Here is a 15,202-nt window from a genome sequence, read left to right as displayed (position 1 = left end):
ATGCCCCTCTGCCCACCTGCCTATGTGAGCCCATGTGCCCCTCTGCCGCATGTCTGTGTGGGCACACGCGTTCCTCTGTCTGCCTGCCTGTGTGGCGCACATATCACTCTGCTCGCTGTATGTCTGGGCGCGCGGGTCACCCTCCTACCTGTCAGTTCGCGCCGCCTGCCTGTCTGTCTTCCTTTTGCATCTGTACTCTTAGCACCCATTTAGTACTGTTGCAACCATTTAACCTCTGTTTCTTTTTGTTAGGTTTATGTAAAATTCATTCTGGATTATCCCCTGGGTGATAAGTTGAAGCCTCATCTTGAATTCATTGTGGCACAGCTTTCGTAAGTTTTATTTGGATCTGTGACTGTTCTTTACGGATACACTATGTTTTTTTAAACAAATGGAGTCCATTGGAGACGTGATGTGCACAGTCCTGGCTACACTGGAACTATCAAGCTGTGGCTCAGTGTATAATACTTTTGCCTGGGAGTCAGGCAGTTGTGGGTCCCATTACAGAAACTTGAACTTATCATCAAATCCAACATTCCCAGTGATGTGCTAAACAAATGAGAACAGGAGTGAGGCTAGCAGGATTGATGCTGTAGAAAGCCTGCACAGAAATGATGGCTGAATGGCCTTGTGGCATAAACAGTCAATTGAGGGAGGACTGCACTGAGGGTCAGTACTGAGAGAGGGCTGCACTGTCGGAGGGTTAGTACTGAGGGAGTACTGCACTGTTGGAGGGTCAGTACTGAGAGAGTGCTGCACTGTCGGAGGGTTAGTACTGAGGAAGTGCTGCACTGTTGGAGGGTCAGTACTGAGGGTGTGCTGCACTATTGGAGGGCCAGTACTGAGGGAGTGCTGCACTGTCAGAGGGTCAGTACCGATGGAGTGCTGCACTGTCAGAGGGTCAGCACTGAGGGAGTGCTGCACTGTTGGAGGGTCTGTACCGAGGGTGTGATACACATTTTGACTAGACAATAAATGAGGGCCCGCCTTCGGATTGGTGATAAAGGTCCCATGGCAGTATTTCAAAGATTAGCAGTAAGCTTATGTGAACAATATTGAACCCTCAGATCATCAAAATAGGTCTTATTGCCTTTTTGTGTGTATTGGCCGTCTCATTACAAGTGCGACTACACCTGGCAAATAATTCATTGACTATTAAATGCTTCGGACCTCTGGAAGCTGCGAAAGGCGCTATAGAAATGCAAGTTCCTTTAATTGGGAAGAGACATCAAACAATAATTACACTCCTCCTGGAAGGAAGCAATACACCATTGTATGTTTCCTGGTGTCCATTAGCTGCGCCGTCCGTGTGAGCTGAGAATAGAATGTGCGGAACATCCGGTGGCTGCATGTAGGAGGGGGTCGTATATTGGATGGAACCCCCAGTTCGGATAGTTACGTGGAATGTAGGGGGTTTGTCGCCAACTCCAGCATGATGCCACCACCAAATACATCTTCCCTTCACTCCCTCTGTCAGCATTCCGCAGAGACCGTTCCCTTCGACACAATCTAGTCCACTCCTCCACCATACCCAGTACCTCTCCCATCACCCATGGCACCTTCTTATGCAATCGCAGAAGGTGTAACACTTGCCCCTTTACCTCTTCCATGCGTAACATCCCAGGCCCAAAACACTCATTCCAGGTTAAGCAGCGTTTCACTTGCCCCTCTTCCAATTTGGTCTACTGCGTTCGCCCACTTGAATTTCTTTGTCTCTCGGAAAGGTGAAGTCTCAGCTGAAGTGGATGAAGGAAGGGTTTCACAATTCATGGGGGCTGTTCATTATTCACTTCCGAAACCTGGTTGCCATTGAACATTAGGGAGGGGGGAAAGGAGGGTTGGCGGTATTGGTGCTTTTGGTTACACGATTTACGGATTGTTAATTTGTGGGGTTTTTATAACCGGGAATGTACGGGTGGATGTTTTGGTCTGTATATTGAGCGGGGGTGGATTTGTGTGTGGGGGTTTTCCTGTATTGTTTTTGTTGTTTTTTATTTGGTTGTTTATTGATGAAAATGTTGAAAATGAGAATAAAAAGATTTTTAAAAAGAAGAATAGAATGTGCTGCCACAGTAACACAGTGGTTAGCACTGTTGCTTCACAGCTCCAGGGTCCCAGGTTCGATTCCTGGCTTGGGTCGCTGTCTGTGCGGAGTCTGCATGTTCTCCCAGTGTTTGCGTGCGTTTCCTCTGGGTTCACTGATTTCCTCCCACAGTCCAATGATGTGCGGGTTAGGTGGTTGGCCATGCTAAATTGTCCAAGAAAGTTGGATGGGGTTACAGGGATAGGGTGGAGGTGTGGGCTTGGGTAGAGTGCTCATTTCAAGGGCCAGTGCAGACTCGATGGACTGAATGGCCTCCTTCTGCACTGTAAATTCGGTGATATGGCGAATGGCTTGGGAGAATTTGGGGAATAATAATTTGAGGGACAGCACCTTGAAAAAAAATGCAAATAAAAACTATTTATGTCTAAAACAAAGTTTGATTTTTCTCCTGTGTTTAGCTATGAACATGAGATAGGAAGAGAATCTGCTTTGGAAATGTTGGCATATATCTTCCAGTCATTCCCTCAGGTTTGTTCATGCGACATTATATCAGTCTTTATAATAGACGGTACAAAAAACGATCTAGAAATAATGGGGAGACCAGGAGTCTTGTGTGAATGAGGACCTTAAAGAAATATTCCTTTGTTTCTGAATGTCTTTGTTTATGCGGCAGGATCTGCTTCAGCAGTACTGTGCTCTTTTCTTCGTACCTGCGGCTCTGATGATTGTTAATGACGATTCTCCGAAGTGCAAGAAGATGGCAGCTCTAGCAGCCCGGTCGCTCTTGAGCAAGGTCGATGAGAGGCACAAGGACTTGATGTTTTCTTTGGTCCTGAAGTGGTTTGAAAGTGGAAAGGTAGGAGTTTGCACCTGAAACTGTTTGGGAAGGCCGTTGGTCTTTGGAATCCCCTCTCCCAGAGAACAGTGGAGGGTGGGTAACTGAATATATTCAAAGCTGAGTTGTCAGATGTTTGATCGACAAGCAAGTTGAGGGTTATTGGGGGTGGTGGTGGTGGTGGCGAGGGGGGACAGACAGGGGAAAGTGGAGTTGAGACCACAACCACATCAGTCATGATTTTATTATATGGCGGAACAGGGTAGAGGACCAAATGGCCTACTCCTGGTCCTGTTCTTCTGCTCTGAATGTGAAGCATTAGTTATTTTATGGGCATGCTTCTTCAGCCCACTGGAGTCAGAGACATTTAATAAGGGGATTTCAAAACGAAGTACTTTCAGTTCTGTGGTTACTGGCGATGCGTCAGGACATTACAAAGCATTTTACAGCCAATAAAAAACTATAGAATGTGATCACTGTTGCAGTGAGAAACGAGTCTACAGATTTGCACATAAAGATCCTACAAACAGCCATGGAATAATAGCAGACAAGGATTGAAAATGGAAGGAAATGTGATTAGATAGCTCAAATTAGGAAGAGAGTTTTTCAACTGTAATTTCTATAATTCTATGTACTTGATAAACAAACACTTGAGTGTTTATATGGCGCTTTTAATGTCGAGACACATTCCAAGGTGCTTTGCTGAGACAGAAGTGAGGATGCTGTGCCGAAAAACATACTATTAAACTTGTTGAAAACGGTAGGTTTTAAGGACTGTCTTAAAAGAGGGCAAAAGATGCAGAGAGTTTCAGTGAGAGAATTTTAAACATGATAACATTCGATGTTTGATCTTGTGACAGCAAAATACTGCTGGAGACCTGAAGTAAAAACAGAAAGTGTTGGAAACAGTCAACAGGTCTGTCAGCATCTGTGAAGAGAAAAACAGAGATAATGTTTCAGGTTTGTGACCTTTGACCAGGATTCACTCTCAGCCGTGTGTACTTGTTATAGATCTCTCATCGTCGATTGGCTGCCCATGCCTGTGGGCTTTTTGTTGAAGCTGAAGGGGTCGCCTTTGAGAAACGTATTGCGACTGTCCTCCCCATCCTCCAAACCGAGATTAATCCTGAAAGATTTCAAAATGTGAGTCCAACTCGTTCACTGTTGCACTTTTGAACACTTTGGGATTTATTTAAGGAGCTGGGAAGAGGTCAGTTCACACCATAAGTTTCACATTTCTTCTTAAGTTTCATTAATTAGCAATGCTGGAACTGAGCAATTGGAAGCCATGTTAGCAGCAGTGTGCATCTATTAAAACTAACGGGCATCAAGGGAGTACTTAAATTGCCCCGATGCCCTCTCATTGCCCGGGGCTCTGTGTGGAAATGCTTAGTTACCTCGCTCAAACCGGGTCTGACTAAATTTTAAACCATTAAACTATGCTAAATATTTATGACGGTTTAAGTAGAAATGATGGAATGAGATTTGGCCGAGGTGCTTAAAATTATAAGGGAGGTGGAGAAGATTAAATATGGTGAAAATCCCATCCATCTGGCAGCGGTTCAGTAACCTGAGGGCACAGGTTCAAGGTATTTGGCAAAATAACCTGCTGTTTTCTTTGCCGCAGCGAGTTGTTATAAACTGCCTGAAAAGGTGAAGGAAGCAGATTCAACAATAATTTTCATGAGGAAATTTGATAAATAAATGAAGCAGAATATTTGCAGGGCGATGTGGAAAGAGCAGGGGGATTGATATTAACTGGTTAGCTCTTTTCAAAGTGAGCTGAATGGCCTCCTGTCCTGTAGAGTTCCGTGATACGAAAGTCCACGGGGGGGGGGGATTCTCCGGTATCCGGCGGGCGGGCCGTACCGGCGCCAAAGAGTGACGTGAACCACTCCGGCGTTGGGCCGCCCAGAAGGTGAGGAATCCTCCGCACCTTCGGGGGCTAGGCCAGTGCTGGAGTGATTGCCGCCGGCCGGCGCAAGTTGCCGCATGTGCAGGAGCGCCAGCGTGTTCCCAGAACTGCTGCCGTGATTCCTGCGAATGCGCAGGGGGTTTCTTCTCCGCGCCGGCCATTGCGGAGGGCAAGAGTACCGCCACGACACAGGCCTGCCCGCAGATTGGTGGGCCCCGATCGCGGGCCAGGCCACCATGGCCCCCCCACCCCCCGGAGGACTCCGCAGGCCGCCCGCAGAGCCAGGTCCCTCCGGTACAAACCTTGTGTAATTTACGCCGGCGGGACAGGCCGAAAACAGGCCCACAGAGCTGAGAATCACCGGGTGGGGGGGGGTGCGCCGCTAACGTCCCCCGACTGGCGCGATCCCTGCCCAGAAAACGGCGCCAGAGAATTTGGCAGCCAGCGGCGGGGCCGGATTCAACCCCCCCCCCCCCCCCCCCCCCCCCCCCCCCCGGCAATTCTCTGGCCCGGCGGGGGGTTTGAGAATCCCGCCCCACATCTCAGTTTGGTTACACATGAGACAATGCGGTTCTGGGAACATTTCTGATCCAGGGATGAGTATTTAACTTTCTTATTCTGCTTCTATTCTTTGCCCAGATCCATGAGGAAATGGAAGAGAAGGCTGCAGACCGTTTGCTGTTCAGCCTCTTGACCCTGGTTGTGAAACTAGTGAAGGATTGCAACCTCATTGAGCTGCGCAAACCAGATACCATTCTCTCCGCTATCTGGGGTAGGTTCAGTCCCAGCATTGTCGGTTGTGCTCCGGCCATCACTCCGAAGCAGGCATGGGGAGGGGGTGTGAAGTTTGAGGCAGGTCTGTGGGTACATGGAGTAGTGATGTCCGCCTGCTCTAAGGGGCACCTGTGTCTCACCAGCTCTCTGCCCCTTTCGGACCATGACTAGAATCTAACCTAGAAATGTGTTTGCCACCAGTGCCTCATAAGTATTAGGAGATTGAGTAGGCCATTCAGCCCCCATGAGTCTGGTCCATCATTTGATAAGATCATGGCTGATCTGATTGTGATCTCAATTCTACTTGCCTGTCTATTACCCCCCCACCACACACACACACACACAAACACACACTTTGGCTTTCTTATCTGTCTAATTCAGCCTTAAATGATTCAAGATCTAGCATCTACTGTTCTCTGGGAAAGAAAATTCCACAGACAGTGACTCTTGGAGCCAAACATTCTCCTCATCTTTATCTTAAGTGAGTGACCCCTTATTTTTTTTAAATATAAATTTAGAGTACCCAATTCATTTTTTCCCAATTAAAGGGCAATTTAGCGTGGTCAATCCACCTATCCTGCACATCTTTGGGTTGTGGGGGTGAAACCCACGCAAACACGGGGAGAATGTGCAAACTCCACACGGACAGTGACCCAGAGCCGGGATCGAACCTGGGACCTCGGCGCCGCGAGGCAGCAGTGCCAACCACTGCGCCACCGTGACCCCCTACATCCAGTCTTTTCAACAAGGGGCATTATGGGTCCCCATAATATCCAGCCTGCCAATTCTCCAAAGGATCTTGTGTTTCATTAAGATCACCTTCATTTTTCTAAACTCCAGTGGATACAGGCCCAACCAGACCAACCTTTCCTCATTCGAGGAATCAGTCGCGTGAATCTTCTCTGAATGCACGCTTCTAATGCAGCTATATCCTTCCTCGGGTAAGGCGACCAAAATGTATACAGTCCTCGCCAATGCCTTATATGATTGTTGCTAAATTTTCCTACTTCTATATTCCATTCGCCTTGCCTTCACACCTGTGTGTTTTGATGAAACTATTTTTGGGTTCATTCATGCAATGTGGGCATCACTGGCTAGGCCAGAATTTATTGCCCGTCTCTGGTTGCCCTTGAGAAGGTGGTGCTGAGCCGCCGCCTTGAATCGCTGCAGTCCATGTGGTGCAGGTACACTGCTATTAGGGAGGGAATTCCTGAATTTTTACCCAGCGACAGTGAAGGAACGGTGATATATTTCCAAGTCAGGGTGGTAAGTGGCTTGGTGGGGATCTCTCAATAGAGGTAAAAGGTTATTCTGACCCTTTCACATGACTTCAACCTGCACTGACACAATTTTCTTTGTGTGTCTTGAAGTATTTGAAGGTTCATTACACTGGAATGGTTAAGTTGTTTTGATGAAAATTAATCTGCTAATTCGCCAACAGGTCACGTCCAAACTCACTTGCGGTACCCCCACTCCTGGGTTTGGCTCACTTCAGCCCAGCTCTTCGGAATGCTGTTTGCCTCTCATCAGCCTGAGGAATTGGTGGCCAAGTGGAACACTGGCAAGTCATCGATCACAGCAAAGAATTCATTGGAGGCACCAGCGACACGCTTTCTGCTGGAAGAGCTGGACGTAAAGGTAATCTTTTATTATTGTCACAAGTAGGTTTACATTAACGCTGCAATGAAGTTACTGTGAAAATCCCCGAGTTGCCACATTCCGATGCCTGTTTGGTACATTGAGGGAGAATTCAGAATGTCCAAATGACCTAACAGCACGTCTTTCGGGACCAGTGGGAGGAAACTGGAGCACCCGGAGGAAACCCATGCAGGCACAGGGAGAACGTGCAGGCTCCGCACAGTGACCCAAGCCAGGAATCGAACCTGGGATCCTGGCGCTGTAAAGCACCAGTGCTAACCACTGTGCTACCATGCTGCCCATCCTCTGTCTGTAAGGGAGATCCGATTTCTTCCGATAGGGAGGGCAACACAGCCGGATGCTATCAACCCGTTAGTTGGCATCTGTAAAACTGTCAGTAATGGGGGTCCTCTCTGATCGGAAGGCTCAGTTGTCACCTGATAGAGATTTTCAATCTTATGAAAGAGTTTGACTGAATAAAATTGGCAAAGTGGTTTCCACCAAACATGGGGGGTTAGAAATATAAGAAAGGAATGAATAAATCTAATAAGGAATTCAGCATTTTTTTTTTACTGAGAGACTGGTTCGAATGTAAAACTCATTATCACAAGCCCACATTCTCCACTTTCAATATAGGGCAGCACGGTAGCATTGTGGATAGAACAATTGCTTCACAGCTCCAGGGTCCCAGGTTCGATTCCGGCTTGGGTCACTGTCTGTGCGGAGTCTGCACCTCCTCCCCGTGTGTGCGTAGGTTTCCTCCGGGTGCTCCGGTTTCCTCCCACAGTCCAAAGATATGCAAGTTACGTCGATTGGCCATGATAAATTGCCCCTAGTGTCCAAACGTGCCCTAGTGTTGGGTGGGGTTACAGGGTTATGGGGATAGGGTGGAGGTATTGACCTTGGATAGGGTGCTCTTTCCAAGAGCCGGTGCAGACTCGATGGGCTGAATGGCCTCCTTCTGCACTGTAAATTCTATGATAATCTTTAATGAATGCGGAGCATAGCACCCTCATTTAAGAGGAAGCTGGACCAACACATGAGGGAGATACACCCCTTCTCACAGGACGGCAGTATCTCAGCACTGGCTTTACTTAGTGCAACTCCCCCATACCCTCAGCACCGGCTTTACTCAGTGCAGTACCCCATCAGCACTGGCCTTCCACAGCGCAGTGCCCTCACAGCACTGGCTTTACACAGTGCAGTGCCCCATCAGCACTGCCTTTACACAGTGCAGCCCCCCACCCCAGCACTGGCTTTACACAGTGCAGTGCCCCATCAGCACTGGCTTTACACAGTGCAGTGCCCCATCAGCACTGCCTTTACACAGTGCAGCCTCCCAGCCTCCCCCCCACCCCAGCACTGGCTGTACACAGTGCAGTGCCCCCACAGCACTGCCTTTACACAGTGCGGCCCCCCCACCCCAGCACTGGCTGTACACAGTGCAGTGCCCCATCAGCACTGCCTTTATACAGTGCAGTGCCCTCACAGCACTGGCTTTACACTGTGCAGCCCCCATACCTCAGCACTGGCTTTACACTGTGCAGCCCCCATACCTTTTTTTTAATAAATGTTTTTATTCAGTTTTCGTATTTTATATTGAACAAATTACAAATTGTTAGGAGAGAGAAAAACAAACAAACAAAAACAAACACGCAAAAATTAACATACATATTTACAGGTAAGCATCTTCGTAGTAGTAACTGCGCCCCCCCCCCCCCCCCCCCCCCCCCCCTCAACATGTTTATTTAGCTTGGTTTTGGGCCTTAGCTAGCCATCGAACCCCCGTAACGAACCTGTAGCCCCCCCCCCCCTCCCGCTACCTTCCCCCGACTATTCTTCCTCTTGTACATTGGCCACAAATAGGTCCCGGAACAGTTGCATGAATGGCTCCCACGTTCTGTGGAAGCCGTCGTCCGACCCTCGGATGGCAAATTTGATTTTCTCCATTTGGAGAGATTCCGAGAGGTCGGACAGCCAGTCCGCAGCTCTGGGCGGTGCTGCTGACCGCCAGCCAAACAGGATTCTACGGCGGGCGATCAGGGAGGCAAAGGCAAGGGCATCCGCCCTCCTCCCCAGGAATAGATCTGGCTGTTCTGAAACCCCGAAGACCGCCACTATCGGGCATGGCTCCACCCTCACTCCCACCACTTTGGACATTACCTCGAAGAAGGCTGTCCAGTACTCCACGAGTCTGGGGCAGGACCAGAACATGTGGGCGTGGTTGGCCGGGCCTCTTTGGCACCGTTCACATCTGTCTTCCACCTCCGGGAAGAACCTACTCATACGGGTTCTTGTTAAGTGGGCTCTATGTACCACTTTTAGTTGCGTCAGGCTGAGCCTTGCGCACGTGGAGGTGGAGTTGACCCTATGCAGTGCTTCGCTCCAGAGTCCCCACCCGATCTCCATCCCCAGGTCGTCCTCCCATTTCCTCCTTGTTGCGTCCAGTACGGTGTCGTCCCTATCTACCAGTCGGTCATACATGTCACTACAGTTCCCTTTCTCTAGGATACTTGCGTCCAGTAGGTCTTCCAGTAGTGTCTGTCGTGGCGGTTGTGGGTACGTCCTTGTCTCCTTTCGTAGGAAGTTTTTGAGCTGCAGGTACCGTAGCTCGTTCCCCCCAGCTAGCTGAAATTTCTCTGTCAGTTCGTCCAGTGTTGCGATCCTGTCGTCCGTGTATAGGTCCCTGACTGTCAGTGTCCCCCCGTCCTGCCTCCACCTTTTGAAGGTGGCGTCGGTCAGTGCTGGTTTGAACCTATGGTTGTTGCAGATGGGAGCCCTGTTCGACATTTTGGTCAGGCCAAGTTGCTGCCGCAGTTGGTTCCAGGATTGGAGGGTGGCTGTCACCACTGGGCTGCTGGAGTGTTTTTTGGGTGGGGATGGGAGTGCTGCCGTGGCGAGGGCCCGGAGGGAGGTTCCCATGCAGGAGGCCTCCTCCGCACGCACCCACTCAGCTTCTGGCTCCTGGATCCATCCCCTTACTCGCTCGGCTGTTGCTGCCCAGTGGTAGAATTGTAGATTCGGGAGGGCTAACCCTCCCCTGGTTTTTGTTTTTTGTAAGACCTTCTTTGGGATCCTAGCATTTTTACCCCCCCATACGAACGCCATGATGAGTTTGTCCAGCGCTTTGAAAAAGGCCTTGGGGATGTAGATCGGAATGGATCTAAACAGGAAGAGGAACCTGGGCAGTACGTTCATTTTGATCGTCTGAACTCTCCCCGCGAGGGAGAGCGGGAGTGTGTTCCATCTTTGCAGGTCCTTTTTAACTTCCTCCGTCAGGCTGGTGAGGTTCCATTTGTGGATCCCTTTCCAGTCATGGGCTATTTGGATCCCCAGGTAGCGGAATTTATGTCGGGCTTGTTTGAACGGCCGCCCCTTTAGTGCTGCCCCCCCCCCCCCCTTGCGGGTGTAATGGGAAGATCTCACTTTTGCTCATGTTGAGTTTGTAGCCCGAGAAGGCTCCAAACTCTTTCAGGAGCGCGATGATTCCGTCCATGCTGCTTTGTGGGTCCGAGATATAGAGGAGCAGATCATCCGCATAGAGTGAGACTCTGTGCTCTCTACCTCCCCTTCGGATCCCCCTCCAATTTTTTGCTGCCCTGAGCGCGATTGCTAGCGGTTCGATTGCTAGTGCGAACAGCAGCGGGGACAGTGGGCATCCTTGTCTGGTGCCCCTGTGCAGCTGGAAGTATTGGGAGTTGGTATTGTTGGTCTGTACACTCGCCATGGGAGCGTTGTACAGGAGCTTTACCCAAGCTGTGAACCCTGTTCCAAGCCCGAACCGCTCCAGTACCTCTATGAGGTATATCCATTCGACTCTGTCGAAGGCCTTTTCTGCGTCCAGGGAGACGATCACCTCTTGTGTTCTCTCCCCGGAGGGGGTCATTATCACGTTCAGCAGGCGCCTGATGTTCGCGGTCAGCTGTCTACCTTTGACAAAGCCCGTCTGGTCCTCTGTGACCACCTCAGGTACACAGTCTTCTAGCCTTTTGGCTAGGATTTTGGCCAGTATTTTGGCGTCTGCATTCAGCAGAGATATGGGTCTGTATGACCCACATTCCGTTGGGTCTTTGTCTTTCTTAGGTATCAGCGAGATTGAGGCCTGTGCTAACGTGGGTGGCAACGTGCCCCTAGCTAGCGAGTCTGTGAACATCTCCCGCATGTGCGGGGCCAGCGCTGTCGCAAATTTTTTGTAGAAGTCCGCCGGGAATCCGTCCGGTCCCGGCGCCTTCCCCGCCTGCATGGAGCTAATGCTCTCCATGATCTCTCCCAGTGCTAGTGGTGCTTCCAGATCCCGTTTTCTGCCCTCTCCCACAACTGGTATGTTCAGTCCGTCAAGAAACCGGTTCATCCCAGCCTTCCCCGTTGGGGGCTCTGAGGTGTACAGCTCTTGGTAGAAGGCCTTGAAGGTTTTGTTAATCTTCTCTGGTTCTGTTTCCAACGTGCCTCTGGTATCTCTGATTTGCGCAATTTCTCTGCTGGCTGCCTGCTTTCTCAGCTGGTGGGCCAACAGGCGGCTGGCTTTGTCTCCGTGTTCGTATAGGGCCCCGCGTGCCTGGCGGAGTTGGTGTACTGCTTTCCTCGTGGAGAGCAGGTCAAAGTTCCTTTGTAATTCTTTTCTCTCCGCCAGGAGTTCTACAGTCGGGGCCTCGGAGTATTTATGGTCTACCTCCAGTATGGAGTCGACCAGCTTCTGCCTAGCCACCCTTTCCTCCCTATCTCTTTGCGCTTTGTAGGCTATGATTTCCCCTCTTAGTACGGCCTTAAGCGCTTCCCAGAACGTGGAGGGTGAGACCTCCCCGTTTTGGTTGATCTCAGTGTACTCCGCTATGGCCTGCGCTATCCTTTCGCTGAAGGCCTTGTCAGCTAGTAAGGCACCGTCCAACCTCCATTTGGGGCGCTGGGCCCTTCCCGTCTCTAGCCGCACATCCATGTAGTGTGGAGCGTGGTCTGATATCACAATTGCGGAGTATTCCACCTTGTCTATCTCTGGAAGCACCGTTTTCCCCACCACAAAGAAGTCAATTCTGGTGTACACGTTGTGTACTGGGGAGAAGAAAGAGAATTCTTTCTCCCCCGGGTGGGCGAATCTCCAGGGGTCTACTGCTCCCATCTGCTCCATATAGTGGCTGAGTTCCCTTGCCATGTTTGAGGTTTTCCCCGTTCTGGGGTTTGATCTGTCCGTCGTTGGGTCCTGTACACAGTTGAAGTCCCCCCCCATGATTAGTCGGTGCGTCGCTATGTCCGGGATTTCTGCCATGGTCTTTTGGATGAAGCTCGTGTCGTCCCAGTTGGGCGCGTACACGTTAACTAGAACTACCGGCGCCCCATCCAGGGCCCCGCTGACCATGACATACCGTCCCCCTGGGTCCGTAACCGTCTTTGTCGCCCTAAACATTGTCCTCTTGCCAATCAGGATCGCCACCCCCCTGGCCCTTGCCCCATAACAGGAATGATAGGTTTGTCCCACCCAGCCCTTTCTTACCCGCAGTTGGTCCTGCTCCCTCAAGTGCGTCTCTTGGAGGAAGACTATGTCGGCCCTCATGTTTCTAAGGTGGGTGAGGACTCTAGATCTCTTCACTGGGCCGTTAAGTCCCCTTACGTTCCAGGTGACTATTCTGGTGGGGGGCTTCTGCCCCCTTGCTCCTGTGGGGTTAACCATATTTGTCCGGTGGACGCGCCCCTGCCCTCTGGGGTTTCCCTATGTTAGGGGGCCGTCCAGGATGTCCACTATCACTGCTCTCCCCATGCGGTCGGGTCCCTGCGCTCCGGGGTTCCCCCTTGTCCCGGGGACACCCGCCATGGCCGTCCACTTTGTGTCCGCCACGCGGGTAGTCCCCTGCACTCCGGGGGGCCCCTTCATCCACAGACCGTACTGGGTGGGTGCTTGCAGCAGTTCCCTGTTTCGAGCCCTTGTCTGTGGCACTTTGTGGCCCTATTCCCTTACTGGCCTCTTTTGTCCCTGCGTTTCCCCTCCCTGGTCTCTCGCCCCCCGGGTGCCCCCCCCCCCCCGCTCTATCCCTTTCGGGGATACCCCTGTGTACCCCTCCATTGCCCCTCTCTCCCCCATTCCTGTCCCCATTTGCTCTCCCACCTTTGATGGGTGATCCCCCCCCTCCCCTGCCTGGCGCCTTCCCCCCTGTTGGGGGTGCGCTGCGGCCCTGCTCTGTTGCGCGCCCCCTTCGCTAGCTTTCCTGCTAGCACGGTGGCTCCCCTCTCGGAGGTTGCTGTCCCGCTTCCCCTCTCCCCTCTCCAGTACTCCCGTTCCCTCGTGCCGGGGCCTGGCCTCCCACCTGGAGCGGGCCCTAGGGCATTGGGTTGTTTTCCGTTCTGGGTGTTTCTGCCAGGGGGGAGGGGGCTGGCTTTGCCTCGCCCCTCCCCACCCCCCCGTCGGCATGACGTGTCTCCTTGCCATGGGCCCCTCGTCCCTACTTCCCATGGCGTTTTTCCAGCCCGTGCTCCTCGACGAATCTATTCGCCTCGGCAGGGGCTGTAAAGAAATATTCCTTGTGTTGGTATGTGACCCAGAGTTTTGCTGGGTACAGCATACCAAAACGTACTTTGTTCTTATAGAGAGCTGCTTTCGCTCTGTTGAACTCCGCCCGTCTCTTAGCTATGTCCGCTCCAAAATCCTCGTAGATTCGGATGGCGTGCCCGTCCCAATTGCAGGCTCTATTCTCCTTGGCCCAGCGCAGGATTGTCTCCCTATCCCGGTACCGGTGCAGTCTGGCTATAACTGCTCTCGGTTTTTCCCCTTCCTTGGGCTTCGGGTGCAGTGACCGATGAGCTCTGTCCATTTCCGGTGGGGTGGGAAAAGTTTCCCGCCCCACTAAGGAGCCCAGCATCGCAGCCACGAATGTTGTGGGATTTCTACCCTCTATCCCCTCTGGCAGGCCCACTATCTTGATATTTTGCCTTCTCGAGCTGATCTCCTGGTCGTCTACCCTGCCCTTCAGGCTCCCCTGTGTTGCACTCAGTTTCACCATTCCCCTCTCCAGGGATATGACCCGGTCGCTCGCGTCAGTCGCTGCCTTCTCCAGCTCTTTAATGGTTGCCCCCTGGGCTTCCAGTATCTTCCCTTGGGCTTCCAGTATCTTCCCTTGGGCATCCACTTTCTTCTCCAATCTGGTCAGAACCTGCTGCACCCCTGACATGGCCCTGGTCACTGCTGCCTGTGCTGCGGCCTCTGCGTCTGCTTTTAACTCTGCCTTGAATGCCTGCAGCTGCTCCCTCACCACCTCGGCAAAGGCTTCCTTCCAATTCACGCCCCCCTCTAACCCCAGGGGAGAGGTTGCCCGCCCGTCCAGCTCTTCTGGATGCGGCGAAGCATCCTTCCCGCCGCTTCGCGTGTTGACTCGTTCGCCCGGGCTGGCTTTCCCTTTGCCCAGTCTACTTCCGGTGCCCCCTTTCTCTTGGCTCCTTTCTGGCACTTTTTTCTCCCCCTTCCCCTTCATCTTTTCTTCTCTCCTTGTTCTTCTTTTTCCCCCTTTTCCGCACCCTATTTTTATTTTATTTATTATTATATATCTATATATGTATATATATATATATAATTTTTTTTTTTTTTTTTTAAATTTATTTCCCCTACCCCTTTTCTCTTTACCAGTTTTCTTTTGGGAAGAACAGAAATACAAGTCTCTTTTTTCTTTTTTCCCCACTCAACCAGGAGAGAGAGTCCCTTTGTCTTTGCCACGTGGTGGTCACAGCAGTTGGGGGGGGGGGAGGGGCGAGTGGGCCGGTGGTCGCTGCTGGTTGGGGGGGGGGGGGGGGGGGGGGGTTGTGTCCCCGCTGCTGGCTGGGGGGGGGGGGGGGGGTTGTGTCCCCGCTGCTGGCTGGGGGGGGGGGGTTGTGTCCCCGCTGCTGGCTGGGGGGGGGGGGGGGGGGGGGTTGTGTCCCCGCTGCTGGCTGGGGGGGGGGGGGTTGTGTCCCCGCTGCTGGCTGGGGGGGGGGGGGTTGTGTCCCCGCTGCTGGCTGGGGGGGGGGGGGGTCCCCGCTG

The 15,202-nt window shown here is 51.8% G+C and overlaps 1 protein-coding gene across 1 annotated transcript in view; it reads left to right on the top strand.

Annotated features, from left to right (window-relative positions):
* Positions 1-15,202, top strand: part of utp20 (UTP20 small subunit processome component) — a 141,080-nt gene that overhangs the window by 115,417 nt on the left and 10,461 nt on the right. Inside the window, exons 52-57 of the mRNA XM_038780162.1 lie at positions 253-332; positions 2,503-2,572; positions 2,718-2,900; positions 3,891-4,022; positions 5,434-5,566; positions 7,010-7,206. Of these exons, the coding sequence (XP_038636090.1) occupies positions 253-332; positions 2,503-2,572; positions 2,718-2,900; positions 3,891-4,022; positions 5,434-5,566; positions 7,010-7,206 (795 nt within the window). The remainder of the gene's footprint in view (positions 1-252; positions 333-2,502; positions 2,573-2,717; positions 2,901-3,890; positions 4,023-5,433; positions 5,567-7,009; positions 7,207-15,202) is intronic.

Source organism: Scyliorhinus canicula, chromosome 20 (assembly GCF_902713615.1).
Source record: "Scyliorhinus canicula chromosome 20, sScyCan1.1, whole genome shotgun sequence".
In the NCBI taxonomy this organism is placed as follows: Eukaryota; Metazoa; Chordata; class Chondrichthyes; order Carcharhiniformes; family Scyliorhinidae; genus Scyliorhinus; species Scyliorhinus canicula.
Note: the sequence above shows the minus strand (reverse complement) of the source record. Positions and strands in the feature narration are given on the sequence as shown.